The sequence below is a fragment of the Rhamphochromis longiceps genome, linkage group LG9 (genome assembly GCF_057381845.1).
Source record: "Rhamphochromis longiceps isolate RC_006_pf linkage group LG9, R_longiceps_female_GT1.1, whole genome shotgun sequence".
Lineage (NCBI taxonomy): Eukaryota > Metazoa > Chordata > Actinopteri > Cichliformes > Cichlidae > Rhamphochromis > Rhamphochromis longiceps.
In genome coordinates this window covers 36,417,619-36,440,167 of record NC_140565.1, presented here as the reverse complement: position 1 = coordinate 36,440,167, position 22,549 = coordinate 36,417,619, and the positions used below count along the sequence as shown (strand labels likewise).

The 22,549-nt window shown below is 45.3% G+C and overlaps 2 protein-coding genes across 10 annotated transcripts in view; both read right to left on the bottom strand.

Annotated features, from left to right (window-relative positions):
- LOC146662815 (NACHT, LRR and PYD domains-containing protein 12-like) overlaps positions 1 to 22,549 on the bottom strand; it is an 83,267-nt gene that overhangs the window by 41,768 nt on the left and 18,950 nt on the right. For 3 of the 6 annotated variants that reach the window (XM_085417630.1, XM_085417632.1, XM_085417631.1), the window contains 3 exons: positions 19,434 to 19,610; positions 18,231 to 18,408; positions 13,151 to 13,872 (listed from right to left, as the gene is read on the bottom strand). In XM_085417630.1, coding sequence (XP_085273756.1) covers positions 13,840 to 13,872; positions 18,231 to 18,408; positions 19,434 to 19,610 — 388 coding nt within the window. In that variant the 3' untranslated portion in view covers positions 13,151 to 13,839. Of the gene's footprint in view, positions 1 to 13,149; positions 13,879 to 18,230; positions 18,409 to 19,433; positions 19,611 to 22,549 lie in introns of those variants that run through there. The other 3 variants (XM_085417633.1, XM_085417635.1, XM_085417636.1) reach the window with 3 other exon arrangements.
- Positions 200 to 12,674, bottom strand: xylb (xylulokinase homolog (H. influenzae)). 4 transcript variants are annotated; one of them, XM_085417651.1, is made up of 19 exons: positions 12,492 to 12,642; positions 11,564 to 11,646; positions 11,340 to 11,409; positions 11,110 to 11,190; positions 10,274 to 10,360; positions 10,051 to 10,179; positions 9,912 to 9,977; positions 9,758 to 9,830; positions 9,559 to 9,677; positions 8,344 to 8,425; positions 7,686 to 7,726; positions 7,459 to 7,574; positions 7,108 to 7,223; positions 6,920 to 6,993; positions 5,469 to 5,565; positions 5,154 to 5,212; positions 4,926 to 5,013; positions 4,106 to 4,200; positions 200 to 823 (listed from the first exon to the last, which is right to left on the bottom strand). In XM_085417651.1, the coding sequence occupies exons 1-19, from the start codon at positions 12,546 to 12,548 to the stop codon at positions 755 to 757; spliced, it is 1,602 nt and encodes a 533-aa protein (XP_085273777.1). In that variant the 5' UTR covers positions 12,549 to 12,642; the 3' UTR covers positions 200 to 754. The 4 variants fall into 4 exon arrangements, 3 of the variants coding, with proteins under 3 accessions (XP_085273777.1, XP_085273779.1, XP_085273778.1); XM_085417653.1 differs by having other exon boundaries at positions 5,469 to 5,645; positions 6,925 to 6,993; XM_085417652.1 differs by lacking the exon at positions 12,492 to 12,642 and adding an exon at positions 11,792 to 12,443.

Sequence of the window (22,549 nt, the reverse complement as noted above, 5' to 3'; positions counted from 1 at the left end):
TCGCTTTAAAAATAGTTTTTACTTCTAATCATAATTTTCTTTTGTATCACGTACTCTTTTAAATTTTATTTAGTCTATAATATAATTTCATACATTGTTTACTTTATTTTGAATTGATTTTTATTTTATTATGTACATTTTTAATATTTTTGATCAAATTTTTATTTTTTATTTTTTCCAGCAAGAGAAACCAAACATGTTCACGAACTCGTTCACTTTATTTCAGACTGTACACTAAAAATTACACATGAATAACTAATGCTACCTGGATCCAGGTGATGAAGCAGTGGGAGGGGCTTCAGTCAGAAACGTCACAGACATGTCAGGCCTGTCACGAGTGAAAAGAAGACTCTGAAAAACTTTGGGATGTTAAACTTTGCTCTGCAGGACCCAGCTGGCACTAACGTGGACGTTCTTCAGCCGATCGCTCTCATCTCAGATTTTTGGAGCTTAAAATGCGACACAGTCACGGCTCGCAGGCTGTTTCATCATTTTAGCTTCTTTTCTGTTTCACTACTGGTGGACTGAGCAAATCTGCTCGCCCATATAAAATCCTCCAACCAGGCTTTGACATGATGATGATGTCGTTGATCCAATCAGGCTGAAGTCGAAGCGAGCAGCCCATCTTCAGGTGGCTGAGGGTTCCTGTGATGACTCTGATCTTTTTTCAGGTAAACAGGTGTAAAAGTCAAACTCAAAGCTGGCTTCAGTAGAAAATGGCGGTCGCGGGATTTCACTGATGGCGGTTTGAGGCTCAGCTGTGGCTCTTCTGCACAACTCTCTCCTCCAATTGCACGTAGCGCTTCAGCAGCTCGTCGTACACCTGAAACAAAACAGAGGAAGAAATCCTGAGCTCACCTCTGCTTCCTGACCTGACAGAGAGGGCGGGGCTATATCTGAGACATCACAGACACTTTTCAAACACGCTGCATGTCTGCACCTTAATCTCAGCGCTTAGAGGCCATCTTGGAAACACTTGTGGGAGGCTGTGTCAGGTGTGATGAGTCCGTGTGTGTCAGTGAGTGAGCAGCGAGTGAGTTTAATGAGTGTTCACAGGTTTGTTTGATGGAAACTGACTTACAGGAAAGTGGAGGAACTCTGAACGGGACAAGAGCCTGCACTGCAAAAACTCAAAATCTTGTACCAACCTTGTGATCTTGAACCAAGTGTATTTGTCTTATTTCTAGTCAAAATAATCTCATCAAATTTAAAATGAGACACAATCAACTATCCATCCATCCATCCATCCTCATCCGCTTTGTCCGGGGCCGGGTCGCGGGGGCAGCAGCCTAAGCAAAGAGGCCCAGACCTCCCTCTCCCCAGCCACCTCCTCCAGCTTATCTGGGGGAATACCAAGGCGTTCCCAGGCCAGCCGAGAGATATAATCTCTCCAGCGTGTCCTGGGTCTGCCCCGGGGCCTCCTCCCGGTGGGACATGCCTGGAACACCTCACCCAGGAGGCGCCCAGGGGGCATCCTTGTCAGATGCCCGAACCACCTCAGCTGGCTCCTTTCGATGTGGAGCAGCAGCTGCTCTACTCTGAGCCCCTCCCGGATGGCCGAACTTCTCACCCTATCTCTAAGGGAGAGGCCAGCCACCCTTCGGAGGAAGCTCATTTCTGCCGCTTGTATCCGCGATCTCGTTCTTTCGGTCACTACCCACAGCTCGTGGCCATAGGTGAGGGTAGGGACGTAGATCGACCGGTAAATTGAGAGCTTCGCTTTTACACTCAGCTCCCTCTTCACCACGACGGACCGGTGCAGCGTCCGCATTACTGCAGCTGCAGCCCCAATCCGTCTGTCGATCTCCGGCTCCCTTCTCCCATCACTCGCGAACAAGACCCCGAGATACTTGAACTCCTCCACTTGGGGCAGGAACTCATCCCCGACCCGGAGTGGGCACTCCACCCTTTTCCGGCTGAGAACCATGGCCTCAGATTTGGAGGTGCTGATCCTCATTCCCGCTGCTTCACACTCGGCTGCGAGCTGGAGGCCCTCACCCGATGAAGCCAACAGAACCACATCATCTGCAAAAATCAGAGATGAGATTCTGAGGCCACCAAAGCGAAAGCCCTCCGCCACTTGGCTGCGCCTAGAAATCCTGTCCATAAAAATTATGAACAGAACCGGTGACAAAGGGCAGCCCTGGCGGAGCCCATCACCCACCGGGAACGAGTCCGACTTATTGCCGCCACCCGGGTCTGCCAGTCCACAGGTACTGCCCCTGATCTCCACGCAACATTGCAGAGGCGTGTCAACCAGGACAGCCCTACAACGTCCAGAGCCTTCAGGAACTCGGGGCGGACCTCATCAACACCAGGGGCTCTGCCACCAAGGAGTTGTTTAACTGCCTCAGTGACCTCGCCCCCGGAAATTGGCGGGTCATTCCCCTCATCCCCAGACTCTGCTTCCTCCTCGGAAGACGTGTCAGTGGGATTAAGGAGGTCCTCGAAGTATTCCTTCCACCGCCTGACAATTTTCTCAGTCGACGTCAGCAGCGCTCCGCCAGCACTATACACAATGCAGGTAGAGCACCGCTTTCCCCTCCTGAGACGCCTGACGGTTTGCAAGAATCTCTTCGAGGCAGTCCGAAAGTCTTTTTCCATGGCCTCTCCGAACTCCTCCCACACCCGAGTTTTTGCTTCAGCCACTGCCCGAGCCGCATTCCGCTTGGCCTGTCGATACCTGTCGGCTGCCTCCGGAGTCCCACAGGCTAACCAAGCCCGATAGGACTCCTTCTTCAGCCTGGTGGCTCCCTTCACCTCTGGTGTCCACCATTTGGTTCGGGGATTACCACCACGGCAGGCACCAACCACCTTGCGGCCGCAGCTCAATGCAGCAGCTTCGGCAATGGAGACGCTGAACATGGTCAATTCGGACTCAATGTCCCCAGTCTCCCTCGGAATGCTGTTGAAGCTCTGCCGGAGGTGTGCGTTGAAGATCTCGCGGACTGGGGCCTCTGCTAGACGTTCCCAGCACACCCTCACTACGCGTTTAGGTGCACCAGGTCTGTCCAGCGTCTTCCCCCGCCACCTGATCCAACTCACCACCAGGTGGTGATCAGTTGACAGCTCAGCCCCTCTCTTTACCCGAGTGTCCAGAACATATGGTCGCAGGTCTGCTGATACGATTACAAAATCGATCATCGACCTACGGCCTAGAGCGTCCTGGTGCCACGTGCACTTATGGACACTCTTATGTTCGAACAGGGTGTTCGTTATGGCCAAACTGTGATTAGCACAGAAGTCCAATAACGAGCACCGCTCGGGTTCAGATCAGGGAGGCCGTTCCTCCCAATCACGCCCCTCCAGGTCTCGCTGTCACAATACTTGTGACACAATCAACTACTGAGTAACATTTCAGTAAGATTTAGAAAACATGTTTTTAGAAAGGGCATCTTGAAACTACATCATTTTCACTACATCATTTTCACTTGTTCCACTGGCAGATTTTTTTCACTTAATACAAATTTTTTTGCTTGGAATAAGTGAAAAAGTCTGCCAATCAGCTACTCAGTGGCTGATTGTGTCTTATTTTAAGTGTGATGAGATTATTTTGATTAGAAATAAGACAAATGTCCTTGGTAAGACTGAGTTTGTTCAGTGTGTTCTTTGGACTCATCTGCTCCAGCGTCCTACAGGTTGTTTTAGACCTGATTCCTACAGCGACACAGAGCTCAAACACACTGCAGCTGAAGAAAATAGCAGCAAACAGAAAAATGCTGCAGAAGCTCACAGAGACCAACACGGGGGTTTCATTAAGGTGACGGACCAGCTGCAGCAGTGACAGGAAGTAAAACATGTGAAGGACTGAGTCATGTTTAAAAGAAGCGGAGGATTCATCAGGTAACGTGTGTTTGAATCACATGACACATAAAATCCAGCAGGTATGTGTTTACGATTAGCTGTTTACTGTTAGTGTGTTACATGTGCAGCTGGTCCGTCACCTTAATGTGTCCCCAGAAACACTGGTGTTGGTCTCTGCTGGAGAGCAGAACGTGTTTCTGTGGTTATGAGGGCACGTTTCATGAAGCTCCTGCCTCAGAGACCTGCTGCACGGTTCAGCTTCAGAGGCCAGCAGCGCATCATCATACAGTGGCCGCCTCACCTCCTTCGCCTTCGGATGCGGGGTGGCGACCAGTCGTGGTTCTGGTGCTTTCTTCACCACATCAACGAAGGACGCTCCGGATTCTGCCACCAGGCCTGAAACCAAACATCGACCAATCAGAAGCTTCTTACAGCCATATTTCACAAACACCTGAAGCAGAATTCACTGATCTGCCTTTTTCCTGTTCTGATGTCAGACGGTCTCACTGCAGGCTGTGAATCAGTCATGTCACCATGTTTTTCTGTTTTTAGACATAGTTTCCCTTTTTTCATGGACCTGAGTGCAATGTTTCATCAGAGCGGTCTGACAAAGTAAAGAAATTGCCTGAGTTTAAGAACTTGGTCCAAATATTTTTATTCATGTGAAAGGAAATCAAAAAATATAGAACCCTGTTTCCATTTCCACAGACCAATGAGCAAGGTGTCACAGCCATCTCCATCAGGGCTGCCACCAGAGTACTGCAGGTCATCGGGCTGAGACCAAGTATACAGTCTGCATATATGCAGCTGAGCTGAGACTCCACAGACATCTCATGATACCATAGTATTGTGAATTAACATTTTCTGATTCGCTTTGTCAACATCTGCTTTATCCAATCACATAAAGTTATCTCACGTCAGTTATTAACAGACTGCAAGTAACTGCCAACTAGACCACATTCAGCCTGCTAACAGCTGCTAACAGTCTGCTTCCTCTCCTTTGTTCCTTTACTTTTATGTCCTCTCCTTCTCTTCTCTCTTCAAACTGAAACTCTCTCAGAGCTCAGAGACGAGGCAGTCTAGTGCGGGTTTTTCAAAATAAAAGCTGTGAGCACACTGACCGTGTAGAGCTCTGTAGGCTGAACCCAAACAAGTGGAGTCGGACAGGTCGATGGTGTAGACCGGAGCGTTGAACACGTCAGACAGCACCTATGGAGGAGACCACAGGAAGTGACTCTTCTCCCTCTGAAACTCACAAAAATGCTGCTGCTTTGATGACATCATTATGGCTATGTCCATCTTTTACATACAGTCTATGCATGTGGGTGCTAATAAAGCCTCAGACAGACCTGCAGGATCTCTTTATTCGATGACGCTCCTCCCGTCGCCAGAACTCTGGTTCCTGGAACTGAAAACACAAAATGTCCTCCCAGCTGAGACTTAAAGGACATTCAAGGTTTATCTAAGGAGGACGACGGCTTTACTGTCACCTCAGTCACAGTTACAGCGCTCTGGCTCAGAATCAGAACCAGTGTAAAGACTTCTGTATGAAACGAGGGCTCAGGTTTAAAACGTGTAATCAGAGCTGAGCGTGATCCACGAGTTTCCTCACACAGTAAATTCAAACAACAAATGGAAGCGTGTGAGGTCTGAGGAGGTCTTACTGATGGAGTATCCCAGTCTCTCAGCATGAAGCCGTCTAGACAGGAACTGACCCTCCACCACAGCCCGAACCTCCACCTGAGGACTCAACGAGGACACCTGCAGGTGGGACACATGAAACAGGTTTAACAGGTGAGACAGGTGTGCCACAGTCTGGGTGTTACAGTTTTTTCTGATTGCTTAAGCACATTTTTTGTAACTATTGGCTAATTTTGCAAAACTCTTCACACAAATAAGAAAACCTGTCACCCAATAATCAAAACATTGTAGTTCTCTTGCAAAAGCAAACACAGCTAGATTAACTCTCCACACCTTCGTAAAAATGGTGTTTCCGTATCAAACAGTACACACAAGCCATCATCTACTAAGCACACAATGCGCCAACTGCACACTGATGGTATGAATACAAAACACATCTGGCTTTTGCTTTCTCTGTGCACAAGGTAGGCTATGTCAGTGTGAGCTCATACTGCTGTCATAGATCCATAAGCATAGAGGGATCCAAACTTCAAGTACTGGTGTTTATTCAAACACATCAAAACAAACACAAGTGTTTATTTCCAAGTATAGGATTATTTGCAGTCGCCATAATGACTATATGGGTTACTTGGTCTGCAGTGAACATGCTTCCTCTGCCCCAGCATCTGGTCATCTAGCAATTCTGTAAAGTAACAACTTCAGTATTTTTACATCAATGGTATTGGTGTGTTTCTCATTGGCATATGGCAGTGCTACAAATCTTTGTGCGAAGTGACTGTACTCACCGATTCTCATTTCAAGATGTCCTTATGATGCTTGCTACAGTGTAGCGGCTCGAGTTAGGCTGGACCCGTTGGCCAGCTACCCTCAGGGTCATTCCACGGTTGATGACATGGTCCACTATTGTAGCTCTGATGTCATCAGCAATTCTATTTCTTACTCTTCCTACCCTTCCTCTCCCCCCTCCTCGTCTTCCTCTTGCTCCTCCTTGTCCTTGTCGTCCTCTTCATCCTACTTCTTCACCTCCACGTCCTCTTCCTCCTCTACTTCTCACTCTTCCTGCTCCCTCCATTGTACTCCGCACACACAGCTTACCTGTATTATAGTGCTTAGGCTGATTGCAAAGTGAACTAATTATCTAAAGAAGTTTTCACATGTGAAAGTGTGCCAGACAGTTGGCAAATTAGTGTTAATGATAGCCATACATGTGTATACTTTTGCTAGGAGTGTGTTGGAAATTTGGTAATTTAGTGTTGTGCAGTGAATTGTGCCTACAGTTTTGCAAAGTGTGTGTTACAAAATTGCAAACTGAGTGCAAAGCAGTTTTTGTGCTTTTAGTTTTGCAAACTCAGTGAGTGGTTTTGCTATAAGTCTGAATAGTTTTAGAGATTGTGCTACAGGAATCACAGTTTGGGTTTAAGCATTCAGAAAAAACTGTAATAGATGGAAACATGATAAATGTTGGTGCACAGACCTCACAGTCAGCAGAGTCAAAGCGATGAACACCAATCACAGGAGGAGTGATCTCCATAGTTTCAAAATAAAAGCCTGAAAACACACAGCACAAGGAATCAGACAGAGGAAGCAAGGAAGGAAGGAAGGTAAGGAAAAAGAAAGGAACTGAAGCAAGGACAGGAAATGATGAGGTGAAATGAACCTCACCGATGTTTCCATGGTTTCCGAGCGGCGTGTCCCTCAAAGCTGCTGAGAAAAGTTCCCATGATGCTCCAGCACACTCGTTCCTGACGCGCTCCCTCGTCAGAGACCCGTTCTTGAAGCTGCTGATGACAAAACACCTGAAACACTGCAGCCTGTCTCTGGCTCCACCCCCTTTCCTAACCAACATGGCGGACGCATCGAGGAGTCTGGTTCCCTCTGACTTTCTTGACATCATTGAACCCTCACCTGACAGCTCACCTGTTTGTTTGTGTGTGTGTGTGTGTGTGTGTGTGTGTGTGTGTGTGTGTGTGTGTGTGTGTGTGTGTGTGTGTGTGTGTGTGTGTGTGTGTGTACCACAGCAGAGCCATGTACTCCTGCTGTTCCACCGGGTTACAGAAGACGTGACCCTCCAGAGCCGGACGAGGCTGCTGCAGCCACAGGAACACCGTGTCACTGGTCCCCAGACTCACCTGGACACACACACACACACACACACACACACACACACACACACACACACACACATTAACAGCCACAGTAACCCGACGTGATGACAGGAAGTGTGCCAGAGTCAGACTCACGGCGACGTCTCCGGGCTGCAGCCTCATTCCTGCCAGCGACGCTGAAACAGAAACAGGTTTGATTCAAACGTTTTTCACGTTCAGTTTATTTGAATCACGTCTGTTTTAGCATTTTTTATTTTTATTTATTTATTGTTTTCAATTCATTATTTTTATATCACTTTATTAATTTTGTGTTTAATGATGTTATTTTATTCTATTTTGTTATTAATTTAATATTTTATTTAATTTCTCATATTAGTAGAACTTTTATTTATGCTTATTTGTTTTACATGCTTTAGATTTCTCTTTAATTTCATGGTGAATCATAACCCACATGTTTAGTTAATTTTCACATTATTGTGGTTGTCATGCAGTGCTGATGTGGACCTGTGTGACTACAGGTTCACATCAGCACAAGTAACATGTTTACATGATCTCATTAAATGCTGGTTGTTAGTTTAACTTCATATTTATTCTATAACATATTTCAGCTGTTTTGTTGAAGCTTGTGTTTGTTGTCTCATTCAGGATAAATAAAGTTCATCTCATATGACCTCACTGAGATCAAGCTTTGCAGGATTCTTTCAAACAGGCCTGATGTTTGTGTTTAAACAGTCACACTTCATGATGTTGGGGAACAAATCTAATGATTAACCATCAATAATCTCACATGTACCTGGGTTGTCTCCAGTGAACGCCACCACACTGCAGCTCTCAGAGAAACCGTACCGATGCACAAAGTAGGAGGAGACGGGGCCCTGCAGACAGGCAGACCAGAATGTCACGGACCATCATGAGCACAAAAAAGCTCACAATCAGTGGAAACATTAACTTGTTATCCCTTTGATCCAGGTGATTGATAGATGGATTTTTTGTCTGCTTATTTTGTTGGTTTTTGTTTTTTGCCCTTTATCACCGTCCCTCTCCCCCGCTGTTTTTCTTTCCCTCTTTCTTTCTCCCCTATTTAGCAAGTGAAAATAAAATCAAATAAACAATATGGAGGAGTTGTACTTACATCTTCTGCATTCAGCTTGTCCTCGGTCATGGTTTCCTTCCACTTATAGCTTTGCAAAAAGTTGCGTAAAAAGCACTTGCAGCAACAAAAACATAATATTCCAGAAACAGGCTTTGCTGATCCGATCAGCTGTTCGTAACACTTCCTACGTTACCCGCCCGAAACCGGAGCTGATGTCGTTTTCGCGTAAAATGTATTTTTTTCCTTTAGGGCATTTACAAAGACATGCTGGTGTTTTTAAATTAATGTTTGAGTTCCTGCCTTTCTGAATAGTTTCTGGGATGCAGAACTCAAAATGCACTGCTGGTTTCTTCAGAAATTTGCATTATAATATTTATTTTCATTTTTCCTGCAGTTTATAAAAGTTGGTGTATTTCAAAAATAAAACTTTGAAGACACTCAAAATAAATTTCCTGTGGCTGGAAACTTTTGTGCAACTTTCTTGTATTTACAGTTTTGAGGGATAAGCCTCTGAAATTTCTGCAACTGGAAATATATGTTTAAAAAAACCAAAAATGATTTTCAATTTTTTTGTAATTTATTGCACTTTTTTGGAATTTATGTAGTTCCTATGAACTTAATGCAGACATATTATTACTTGAAATGCTCCCAAAGTGCCACTACAGCATGTAAAATATAAAGATGGTGGACTTGGCTCTGTGGTTTTCATGTGTATCCATATTCAGTGATATAGCTGGAAATTAACTACACATATAATTCTTCTCTGTTTCTCTTTTTTGACATATTTCTCAAATAACCTATTTTATCATATTTATAATAAAACTGTAAATTCTGTTTTTGCTGTGACACCTGAATACTTTTAGTGGCCTCTGTGTGGCCACCCCATGAAAATATTCTGGAGGCTCCCCTGCTTACCAGCACAGATGTGGAGGGCAGTGGAGCTCCCAGCAGCTGGTCCAGGTGAGGAGCGGTGGCCTGCAGGCAGATCTCAGACCAGTTTCTGGTCCTGATGTCCAGCAGATTCATCCCTGAGCCTGAACAATCGATCAGTGGGTTCATTGATTAGCTGATGGGTGAGAGACCCTCAGAGAGCGACGAGCCACACAAACCGTACCGTCGCTGTAGTCGATGGCAGCGTAACCACCGAGGAAGAGAGAGGCGGCAAAGCTGCTGACCAATGAGATCCTCTGAAACCAAAAACACACACGCTCATCAGGTGTGAGGAAACAGCTGGAGGTGGGACTGTGCAGGTGCAGTGACGCTCTCACCTCGGTGTCCTGGAACTCCTCCGCTCGGGTCTGACGCAGCTTGGCGATCTGGTTTCCTGTGAAACGCTGCAAACACACGGACGCGTCCTTTAAAGCTCTTTAACACACACACACACACACAGATGTGGCACAGCTGGACCTCGTAGGCTCTGGATCCGGTGATCTCCGCCAGCCTCAGAGCGCCTCCTGCTGCTGCCTGCAGGTCCTCACACTGCTGAGTGCTGCTCGAGTCCATCCACACCGGACTGTCCGACACCGAGAAGCTGTCCTGAGGACGCAGCAGCACACCTGAGTCTGCATTTAACCACACACACACACACACACACACACACACACACACACACACACACACACACACACACCTGCAGCAGCTGGTGCAGGTCCTGGTCCGGGTCCAGATGTTTCAGAGTCTCAGACGCTCCTCTCCTCCAGAACACGCTGCCATGTTGCTGAGAGACAACACAAGTCAACCAGACTCCATTCACTTTTCTTCAAATTTTACAGGCTGGTTCCCGCCTCCTGCCAGGTGATGGCAGTGTGCTATATGATCAGAAGTATGTGGACACCCAGTGAGCAGCTCCCTCTGAGCTGCACATCACTCAGCAGCTTTGATTTCAGCAGGTAAATGTTTAGCGAGCACAAAAGTGCTTCAGGATTTACTCCGAGTCACACGTGCTGATGGGAAGTCGTGCAGTTAGTGTGACACGATGCTGTCATGTACACTGAAGCACTTCGTGAGGAAACTGACTGTCTCAGGAAACTTCCCACCACACTCCACTCATTCTTCTCCAGATTTTAGTGGAAATTTGTTTTTAGTGTTTGCTGCTAAAAACAGAAACAAGACTGAGTTCATAAAAACAGAAGGTTTAATATGACATCTGCGCTGTGATCAAAAGTATGCGGACACTCCTGGTTCTCCTGTGTTAAACAAGCTGTTCACTTTAAATTTGCACCTGAGAACATCAACATTTGAGTAAGTTCATACTGCACCAGGAGAACTTTGTACTGTGGATCAGCTGACAGCACAAACTGTCTGAACTTCCTGTTTCCCTCAGCACGAGTGGAGGCAGCACGTTAATAAGCACAGAGTCACACCTGTCCAGGTGTCCACATATTTCTGCTCATACTGCAGCACCCGTCCTGTTCATGCTTCACAAATTATTGGACATTTATGCCAAAGTCTAACTTTAACCATCACCTGACCGCTGCCTGACAGCGCTCTGACACGGGAGAAGTCAAGCCCCGCCCTCTTCATCTTGTCCAATAGCAGGTCCAGAGCCTGGAGGTGGGGAATAGCCAATCACAGAGACACAAACACAGGTCAGGCGTGAGCTGATGAACCTCAGCGTGAGTTAATAGTTTAACAGCTGTGTGTGTTACTGTGTGTGTGTGTTACTGTGTGTGTGTGTTACTGTGTGTGTGTCTCACCTTGACCCACATGAGCACAGGTGAGGTGACAGTGAGTCTGTCAGTGTGGATATGAACTCCTCCCTGAGTCCTGAGAGCAACAAATACACCTGAACGGTCAGACTTTCAAAATAAGACAGTGGCTGGAATCCTTTCACAATAAAAGCCTGCCAGTCACCCTGACAGGTGTGAGTGTGACTCATGAAGCCTTCCAGCTGATGCTGTCAGGTTTATATGATCTATACCTGAATTCGGGCAGCTCGGCGTCAAACTGCACGCCGCTCTGATGAACCACACGCAGCTCTCCATCGATGACCACCGCCTTCAGCTTCAGGAAGACATGAAGAGGAGCAGAGTAAAGACAGAGCTGCTGATTGGACAGGAAACCTGGGTTTAAAGTGCAGTGGAGGGGGCGCTGATGTCACATGTTAGGAGGAAATGTTTCAGACTGTTTCAGGAAACCACGGACGAACCTTCATCTGAACCGTTGAAGCTCCGCAGGACTTTTACTTTGAAGGGACTGTTCCTGTTTCATTGTTTCATGAAGTTGAGCTGATGAAAGTTTTAGTGGTTGTAAAGAAAAAGAATGATTTATATAAGCGATGAATGAAGTGAAGAAGAGGATGGTGCAGCTGGAGGTGCTCGCTGTCTTTATACAACTAGGATCTGATAATTGTTGTACTTCCTGCTGCTGTCTCGGACACATCCGTGTGAAAACTGACATTTTTACTGTCACTCAGACTTTTCAGGGATAAATGAAGGAAAATGACGTCATCCTGTTCACAGAGACGCTGACAGGTTATCGGCCACGTCACTGACGGCAGCTTAAACACCTGAAATAGCATCTTAGGCTTTATGAGCTCAGATTCACTGATCAGCTTCATTTCTTCTTACTGATTATTGGAAACGTACCGGACGTCAGCAGCTCTGTGACAGCTTCTGACGTCATCGACCTGTTTCAATCTGCGAGTGCACGCGGGTCAAAACCTATCCGATCAGCTGGACTCCGTACTCTCGTACGGAGTCCAGCTGAGACAACAAATCAAACCTTCCGCCGTCTCCACGTTCTGCGCCTGCGCACTAAAGTCCGTTATTTTACTGCTACGTGCACGTGGACAGCATGTCACAGCAGACTCCGCGCAGGTGAAGGAGGGACAGGTGAGGTGCTGTTACCTGCTGCGTGCTCAAGTCAAGGCCCAGGTAGAGAGGAGCGCGCGGAGCGGAGGCCATGAGCGCGAGGAACCACACAGGAGGAGGAGGGGTCCAACGCTTAGTGACACAGCCCACAGGCTCCTCCTCCTCCTCCTCAGCGCAGACTCCGTGTTCGTGCTTTTAAAGGGACAGGTCACCCAAACCCTTTAGTTCACGTCACAGACCGACATGGTTCAACGTGGCTCAGCCAATAGAGTGGACAGGGTTTATTTGTTGTTGTCAGTAGCAACGAGGCCTACGATGGTGCCAGAGCACATGTTGAATCAGCACTATGGGCGGACTTCACACAGGGACAGTGTGGAAATGGAATAAAGGTGAGCGTTATCTGAGGTCCATGGACACGCCTCCAGGTCACATGACGGATTTAATCTGACACAGCAACGAGCTGCAGCCACGCTGAGTCTGTGTTTTAACTCCTGTTGAAAGTTCAGACTTTAAACTACACACCAGTTTGTAAATGTTACTGATCGGCCACTAAAACCAGTCATGATAAAAGAGCAGACCCAGTGTTTTTTTCTGAATCGTCACGTTTAGTTTGGGAAAATCATCATTTTCAAAACTTAACATCTATATTTGTATGAATATAGTTATTAAAATCATTCAGTAAACATGTTTGTGTTTTTTACAGTAAAATATAAGTACTACTAGGATTTTATGTTTTTGTGTGATTTCAGATCAGTTGTGTTACTACAGCATGTCAATGAAACATGGCTGTAAATTCAGACACGTGAGACTGAGCTGAAAACACTGAAACCAAACAAGGCAAAAACAAACTGTAGTCAAAGATGTCCAGTTATACCTTCATGTCAGTGCAGATTTCTGACATTTTGTATAAATTTAAGCAACAATTTAATTATTTCTAATAAAAAAAACAGTGAAACTGCACACAAACATGAAAACGTGACATCAATCTTATAAAAACATTATGTTTATTAATCAGTGATGTTTGAAACCTTTCCTGGTGAGTTTGATCCAGGAGGGTCTGAAGCCAGAGTGAGACAGAGACTGTGCAGAGACTGTAGAAGGACAGAGCAGCAGCAGAGCAGTCCAGATACACTGATGATCCTGTCAGATCCAGAGGGACACACAGGGATGATGCTGGACTCTACATTGTGTCTGACAGTGGAGCTGTTCTCAGAGCAGTTCACTCTGCAGCACTGACAGTCATCTGCACTTCATTCCTCTGTCAGTCACTGCTGGATGAAGCTCTCCTCTCCACCTCCCAGTAACATGGCCCAGTCAGAGCGTCTCTACACACAAGCTGCTGCTGCTTCAACCTCTCTGGATCATCAGGACACAGCTGCTCCTCTCAGCACACACACCGTCCTGTTACCATCATCGCCTCCACCTGTACAGAGAAGGAGGAAGAGCAGAGGAGATAAACGAGTGTTTCCAGAGATAGGGTTCATACGCTTTTTTCAGGGTCAAATTCAAGCACTTTTTAAGCACTTTCAATGTCCCATTTCAAGCTTTTCCAGCACATTTATCTCAGTCTTGCAGCCCATGTCACCCTTACTTGCGGTCCACATAATGAAAAATTATTGTTCAAAAAATTATTTAATATGAAGGCAATAGGCAGAGTGTTACAGGCACAGCCCTAAAGAATGTAGCCTTGGGCAGTGTAGCCTAGCTGTAAGTAAGCTATCAAGACTCGACTGTACGCTGTGTTCCTGTTTTCCTCTGAAACAATAAGCTCCGTTGCAGCAGCCTTTCAACGCCTCTCTCTGTCTCTCGCTAGCAAAGTTGAGCCAGACAACAAAGTAAAGCTAGTTTTCGGCTATGAGCCCGACACGAACCCAACGTATTAGCCAGAGGTCCCTTTACTACGGTTCGGAGCCGCTGACCTGTTTTATATACGCACAAATAGTTTTCTACACGAGATCACTGCAAAAAGTGCAGCCTTACCTAATGTCCACCCACTGTTACTCGTTTATATTAAGATTTAAACATCTGGTTGGTATGACGAGTAACCTTCAGTAATAGTAATAAATCACACAGTAATAGTACATTCATGTAGCATGGTAATATATTAAGTAATCCAAAGTATTCAGAATACGTTACTCTCATTGAGTAACGTAACAGAATACGTTACAAAATACATTTTGGGGCATGTAATCTGTAATCTGTAATGGAATACATTTTAAAAGTAACCTTCCCAACACTATCAGTGGCTGATAGTGAACCACAGGCCTCAGTGTGAGCTTGAAGATATTTATAATGTTTAAGTAGTTTAACGTGCAGGTGCTGACGATAAACACATTTTTGTTTTTTGGGGTTTTTTTTCACTCTTTAACACGTTTTCCTGTGTTTTGTGTTTGCTACAGACAATGGTTTTTTGTTTTTTTAATTTAATTTAATTTTCAGTTGTTACAGACGGGACAGATATGACTGAGGGATAGGAAAGGGAGAAAGACAGATAAAGGAAAAGAAAAACAGAAGGGAAGAGGGACAGTGAGAGAGGAAACTTAAAAAGAGAAAGAAAACAAATCTCCTGGATCACCCGTTGAGAGAAAGAAGAGAAAACAAGCAAAAACAACAGAGCAACATACTAAACACAACACCATCACGTTAATCTAGCTGAGTGTAAACAGCAGTAAATACTAAATATTGAATGTTGTTGTGTAGCAAGCAGGACCAACAGCGCACAATGTGCTTGGAAATAGCAGCCAATAGAGGTGTAGTTTATGTCTATGAACAGTGAACATCCGTGTGCACACCTGTGTGGATCAGCGCGCTTGTATTCAAAAGGTTTCCACATGTAATGATCTGCTAGAGGATGTAGAGAGCCATAGCCCCGTCCCTCAGGGCATGAAGGAGGCATGGAGGAGATCCAGGCCCCAGACATCCAGAGGCCCCAGCGTGCGAGAGCCCAAGGAGGAGCACCGGAGGGGCATCTGTGCCACCCTCCTGGGAAGGGCTGAGGATCCCCAGACGAGGCGTCACCCAGTAGCCACGGAGCAGAAGCCAAAGGAGGCTGCAGTGGCGTGCCCGCCGGCTCTGCCGGCAGCCAGCTGTGCCAGAGTGAACCGAGCCACAGGCCCACAGGCCGGAGGCCCGAGGGCCCCCTTTACCCCGGAATAGGCCTGACCGAGTAACAGGCGCCAGGCCCCGCCAAGTAGTCACCAGGAGTGAGCTGGTACATACCTGAGCGCCCAGCCCCGGACACCAAGAACCACCAATGCACCGACCCCTGAGGGCATCAGTCACCGGCAGGGAGTGTGGTGAGGGGAGATAGGCCTCCACACTTTGGAGAGCCTGGCAGTTCCCAGAGAGGTGGAGTCTAAGACCCGACCTGACATATAAACACAGACAAACAGGCACACACAGACACAAACATGCATTCCCACCCTCATGCACACATATACAAATACTCAGCACTCACCCAACGTAGGGATAGACATACATGGACACTGTACACACAATCACACTCCCCAAACAAACTCTATACCCCGGGTCCAGGTACCCTCACCCCTGGAGGGGGAAACGGCACCTAGACCCAGGAGATGTTACCCTTTCCCCCGGGGTGGAGGCAAGCAGACCGCCCCAGGCCAACACCTCCTTCAAGCTCCCCCACCCCGATGGCTAGCAGAGAACAGGGGTGTGTGAAGACCCCAAACCTCCCTCCTCTCGCTCATGTGTAGTGTTGCTGCATGTTGTTCTAAGGTGCATTTAAAACACGGGAGATCAGATCATTACATGTAGGAACCTTTTAAAAACAAGCGCGTCCATGCTCACAGGTGTACACACGGGTGCTCACACACACAAACTACACCCTTTTTGGCTCCTACCTCAAAGCACACTGTGCGCTGTCGATATTACATGCTGCACAATAATGTTTAACATTTAGTATTTACTGTTATATTCCCATAGATCATCATGATGTTGTTTATTGTATTGCTCTCGTCTTCTTCTGCTTGTTTTCGTTTTTCTTTCTCAACAGGTGATCCAGGTGGTTGATAGATGTATTTTTTGTCTGCTTATTTAGTTGTTTTTTGCCCTTTATCCCCGTCCCTCTTCCCCGCTGTTTTTTCTCTCTCTTTCTTTCTCCCCTTTCTTTTCCCCAGTCAAATCTGTCCCGTATCTTTCCAATAAGGCTGGGATGGTCAATTTGGTAAAGCAAATCCGTTGGGCATCTTTCTTCGCCTTTAGACAATAATTCTGATGCAAAAGAGCCTGTTAGGGAAAATATTCTAAAACACTTCTTCAGTAAAGACTCAGAGAAGAGAAACACACAGAACTTCTTGCTAGCAAGGGCAGCCTCCAGACTGAGACTCGCACTAAGAAACTGCCCCAATCTTTATTTATACTTCAGTAGGTGTGTGTGTGTGTGTGTGTGTGTGTGTGTGTGTGTGTGTGTGTGTGTGTGTGTGTGTGTGTCCTGCTGATCAAAGGGTCATGAGAGCACAAAAGGTACATCCTTGGTCAGGAAAGGGGGTAGTCTCCCCCACCCTAGATAACATGGTGAGGAAGTCCAGCAGTTCATCTATATGTAAAGAAGCACTTAAACTAAAACAGACATAGCTACGTTAATCCTGCCGTAAAACAATAAAACAAGGTATGAGCTCTCATGCTCCCAGACGTGGGGGTGCATTCCTGGGATGCACCCCAAGCCTGCAGCCTGTTAGAGATCACACACAATTAATTATATGCCTCTAAGTATACATGGTTGAATATTTCCTAATACAAATAACTACATGCAGTATTCTACCATATGCAAACTTATATCACTAAAAGATTATACTGACTACTAAATACAATTTTCCATTGACAGAGCCAAACGGGACAGGAAATAAAACCCCCCAAAAAAACCCAGACAGAGGCGCAAGGCAGCCCAGGCGGGGAAATTTTGCTTTTACATTTTGCAACTCATTTTATTTTTCTATCTGATAAGAAAACTATTGAATCAGATAGTTATTTATGGTGAATGAAATACAGTTACACTTTCAAGCACTTTTAAGCACCATATCTGAAATTCAAGCACTTTCAAACCTTGAAAAGACTTGAAAAAACTTCAGTAACCCTACAAACGTCACTGCTGTTTAGTTTTCTGTCTTCATTCATGTTGGAAGTGATAGCAGAGCTGTACGTTTGAATTGTTTCAGAAATCTCTCAGTCAGAACATGCTATATCATGTTTAGGTGGAAGCTAGCGAGCTAACTTCCTGCTAACTTCTAACTCCGTTAAATTTAATGAATCCTGTTTTCATGGATGCCTGGATGTTAAACTTAATTGTTACACCTGGTAAAGCTGCAACGCTGATCATTTTATTAAAGATGAAAGAATTTAGACAGTTTGTAACTCTCAGTGATGCCGCAGTGTTCGATTGGCTTTGGGACCTGAAGGGCGGAGTTTAGGACCCAGATTCCTCCACGAGGCTCCTGACTACAGTAGCTGTAATGGTCCAACAATCCATCAAGCGGTGCGGCTTCATCTCTTACCAAAGTCGTACTTAAACATTTTTGACAGATTTTTGAGCGCCGTGTAGCACATGAAATCGGTCCGAGGTCAGTAAGCACAACCAGAATTCATACATAAGGCACACTGTTGATTTTTGAGAAAATTAAAGGATTTTAAGTGCGCCTTATAGTGCGGAAAATATGGTACGTCCACAACAAACTTGTTCACACTTCATTACTAGAGAAGTTAACCATGTTTAATACATTACCACTGAAGCAACATTGACTGACTACAACCATTTACTGACCTCAGAGTTTCCAGGCTATAGTGTGAATTCTCTACAAGATCAGACAATCGCTTCACATGTAGATGCTGCAGGTTGTTTCCTCTCAGCTCCAGCTCTCGCAGATGGGTAGGGTTGAATGTCAGAGCTGAGTGCAGATATTCACAGCCAACAGCTGATATAAAGCAGTATTCCAATCTGCATAAAGAAAAGATGAGTTTAGAAAAACGCGGAAGAAAAATAAAGCACAAGTTTATTAAATAACTCAACTGAAATCACTTATGTTTATTAGACAAAGTGCTTGAAATCATTCAGTGTTTCATCATCTGTTCAGAGTTGAAGAAGGTTCAGAATGTAGAAGTTTAGAAAATGGAAACTCCAAACAGCTGAAGCCAACAGGAAGCAGCTTCAAACAGGAAACTGTGCAGAGTTTCAGACTATATGTCCTGATGCAGCCAGTTGGATTTTGGAGATTTGAATCTCTGTTCTGTGACTAAGTCCTTGAATCATTTCTTCCAGTTGGTCCAACAAGACAGACTAAGTGTTGGACATGTGTTGTGGCTCCATTAGGGGAGCTTCTAGATGTGATGTGATGGCCCCTCTGGGTCTGTCAGGTCACAGCACTGAAGAGAGCTCAAACTGGGCACACAGCTGTTCCAGTCTGGACCAAAGACTCTATACTGGTCTGTGTTTATCTAACCTGTTCAGTTTGCTTCTCATCTTTGCTTATGATCGTGTGGTTTCACTGCTTTTTATTCTCAGATATACTAATGAGTGTCAGAGAAATTAGGATTTGTCTGTTTTCCATGCTCATGGCTGTTTAATTAAGAGTGAATGGTCCACAGTATGGTTATGGCCCAGTGATTTAGCCAAATTAAAAAAGAGACACTTTCATAACACTAGAAACTGACTTTAATCTTGACCAGCCCCACCAGAAGCTGTGGGCCAACAGGGACCACTGGTCGCCTGTGGTCAGAAACAGCTGCTATAGTTCAGGCCTAACTCCAAACCAGACGACCCTGTGTCCCTCACCACCTCCTCCTTACTTTCTTTCTGATGTCTTTTAACTTGCATGGTTGCATGGTGCTTTTTTATAATGAATATTTTGTTAGATAATCAGATTTTGCCATAATGGGCCTACTCTACATGAAGGGCTACATCTGCAGTTTAATGCCACCACAATGTTTTTATCATGTACATCCACACACAACATGGTGACTGACCTCAAAGTTTCCAGTCTGCAGTATGGACTCTGCAGAAAACCACACAACTGCTTTACTCCTGAATCCTGCAGCTTGTAATTGTGACACAGGTCCAGATGTTTCAGATGGGAGGGGTTGGACTTCAGAGCTGAGGTCAGATAAACACAGCTGATCTGTGACAAACTGCAGATGCTCAGCCTAAATAACGAATGAAAGATATGTGTGTTGGATTTTTTACTTGAAATCATTCAGTGTTTTATAATCCAAACAGCTTATATGTGTTTGTGTGTGCGCATGTTTGTTTCAACCACAGGCCTTTATGTTTCAAGGTTAAAAGAACAGTTAGAAAGAATTTCATATATGTAAATATTAGGGGTGCAACGATACACAAAATTCACGGTTCGGTTCGATACTTTGGTGTCACGGTTCGATATTTTTTCGATACAAAAAAAAATGTTGATGCCTTTTTAATTTGTCATTTATTAAATTTTCACGGCACATTCTGCACCACATCTCTGTGCGTTCATCATTTGTTTGAAGCCAGCTCACCTCCTGCAACTACTTTTCCGAGAATACGCGCTTCTTTTGTGGTTCGGACTCCTGACATTTCTTTGGAGGTGGAGGAACATCACAGTAATTGCTTAAAGGAGCGTCTTCGACATCTTTAAGAGTTCTAAACAAATGTCTGTCCTCCTGAAAATCTTATGTACGCAAACACGCGTTGCAACTTCTTATCTTGTGCGCGTTTTTTATTTTGACAGCGAATGCGCACCTGCGCACCACTTATGTGCAGCCCTGGTTATTTAGCTCGTCATTTTGCAGCCACAGAAATTCTTTTGTCCATGAAACCATAAAGCTGCACTTTCTTTTTGCCTTATAGTCTGATTTCTCATAACTTTTCCGTTTTGTGGTAAGCTTTTCTTTGGCTGTCACTTCTTCACCCTGACCTGTCTTATTTGGCTCAGCAGAACTGAAATGCTTTTACACGCTCACTCACATAAGCTCAGCGATTCTCTGCGCGATCAACCTCTCACATGTTTAAGCTGCGGGAGATTTCACTTGTCATGTTTGCATAGTAAGCTAACGATTAATAAGACGATGTCAGAGGAATTGGTGCACAAATTATCATCACTCACCAATCAGTGCTGTCGCTCTCTATACACAGTTCGCACGATTGCAAAGTGAAAGCAAAAAAACAAGCGCAAATTCAAACGCGACTTCAATATGTCACATATTGACAGTGGCTCACCGATGCCAATGACATAATTACCCAGCTACATTTCTGAAAGAATGCAAAAGCATTGACATATATTTTTCCTTCCTACAATAGCCGGACGGGCAGGGCAGAGATAGATTTTGGTAGCCCGACTGGAAAAATCGCTAGCTCCAGGACGTCGGGCTAGCGATATTGCAAGCCCTGTATCTGATTGAGGAATCACTCATCTTTGGAAAAGAGAGTTTATTACAGAGAAATGTCTCTTTCCAAAATAAAAGCTATACTATCCGCTTCTTCTGGGCTATATTCTCAGCAGCATAAGGAGAATCATGTGCTAACAGCTGTCTAAATGACTCGGCTAAAGTTAGTAGCATGCTTGTTGTTTTTGTCTTTGCACTAGGATGATGTCGGCGTAAATGTGCAGTCATATTCGTTGTGTTCCCACTAGTGCTTTCAGGTTAATCTCGTTGAAATGACCTTAACGCCACAACACGGCAAATCTCCGTTAACGAGCTACCACCGATCGCCCCGTGCATGGGGCTAGACGGCCAACACGTTAACGAGCTAACTGCGCTAACACACTAGTTCCCACCCATGTAATTGAGCATTGCATGGCACATCCAACATACTGTTTTACTTTAGTCCATGACTCGCTTACCTTCAGGGTCATACGTCACATGAAAACCAAAATAATTCCAAACGCCAGATCTGAATGAGGGTGGGGGAGGTCCATGTTGCAAGGAGAGCTTAACTTCTGTCTCGCTAGCTTGCCCTGCGCTCAGTGAATCTGCGTTCGACTACTCCGCCTAGGCTGCACTGTCACTGAGCGCTCAACACAGACAGCATCGTCAGAAGGAAAGTTGATAAAATAAATTAAAAATGTTGTATTGTTCGATACATATGCGTACCGAACCGAAAGCACTGTATCGAACGGTTCAATATCGATACGAATATCGTTGCACCCCTAGTAAATATGTATATGCTGCCCTCTGGTTTCACAGCATCAGGACCAGAACAGCAAAATCAGAGAAACCCAGAACGGCCCAGCTGCTCCAGCCTTGACTATAAGGTCACTTCCTGTGTCTGTAACATCTTTGACCTTCCACTCTTCCAGCCAATTAAAAACAAAGCTGACCGTTCCTTTTTCCTTCTGCTCTCATTTTCTGAGGCTCTTCTTCACTCTTCAGGAGCCGTCTACCAGAGCTGTTGCCCATGAAATTAATGTTCATTTCTCTGTCATGAGCCATCTCCAAAGGCGTTTCAGAGAATTTGGAAGTACCTCCACATCCAGCATGTTCACCTCTAGGATCATCTGAGACCAGCTGCAGCAACAATCGGTGTGTGGCATCAGCGGTTTGCTGACGTCACTGTTGTGGATCGAGTTGCCCATGGTGGCGGTGCAGTTCTGGTATGGCCAGGCGTATGTTATGGACAACGAACACAGGTGCATTTTATTCCTCGCATTTTAAATGCACAGCGATACCGTGACAAGATCCCGAGGCCCATTGTTGTGCCATTCATCCACAACTGTCATGTTGCCGGATGATAATGCACAGCCCCATATTGCAAGGATCTCTACACAATATCAGAATCAGAATCGTGTTTATTGGCCAAGTATATGTGCAGACACATACAGGGAATTTGGTTCCGGTAGATGGTGGCTCTCAAGCACAGCAATGTAAATCTCACACACACACACACACACACACACACACACACACACACACACACAAGTGTCTATATATACACATTACACATACATACACAAAGCTGTGTAAACCAACTATAAATAACGAATCTAAACTTATATACATAAAATACAGAAATGAATGAGGTGGAATGAATACTACAAAATGTACATAAGTTGCAGTTGCAGTCTGGCAGTGGGAGCAGTGTGACAGGTCAACTGTTAAGAAGGGAG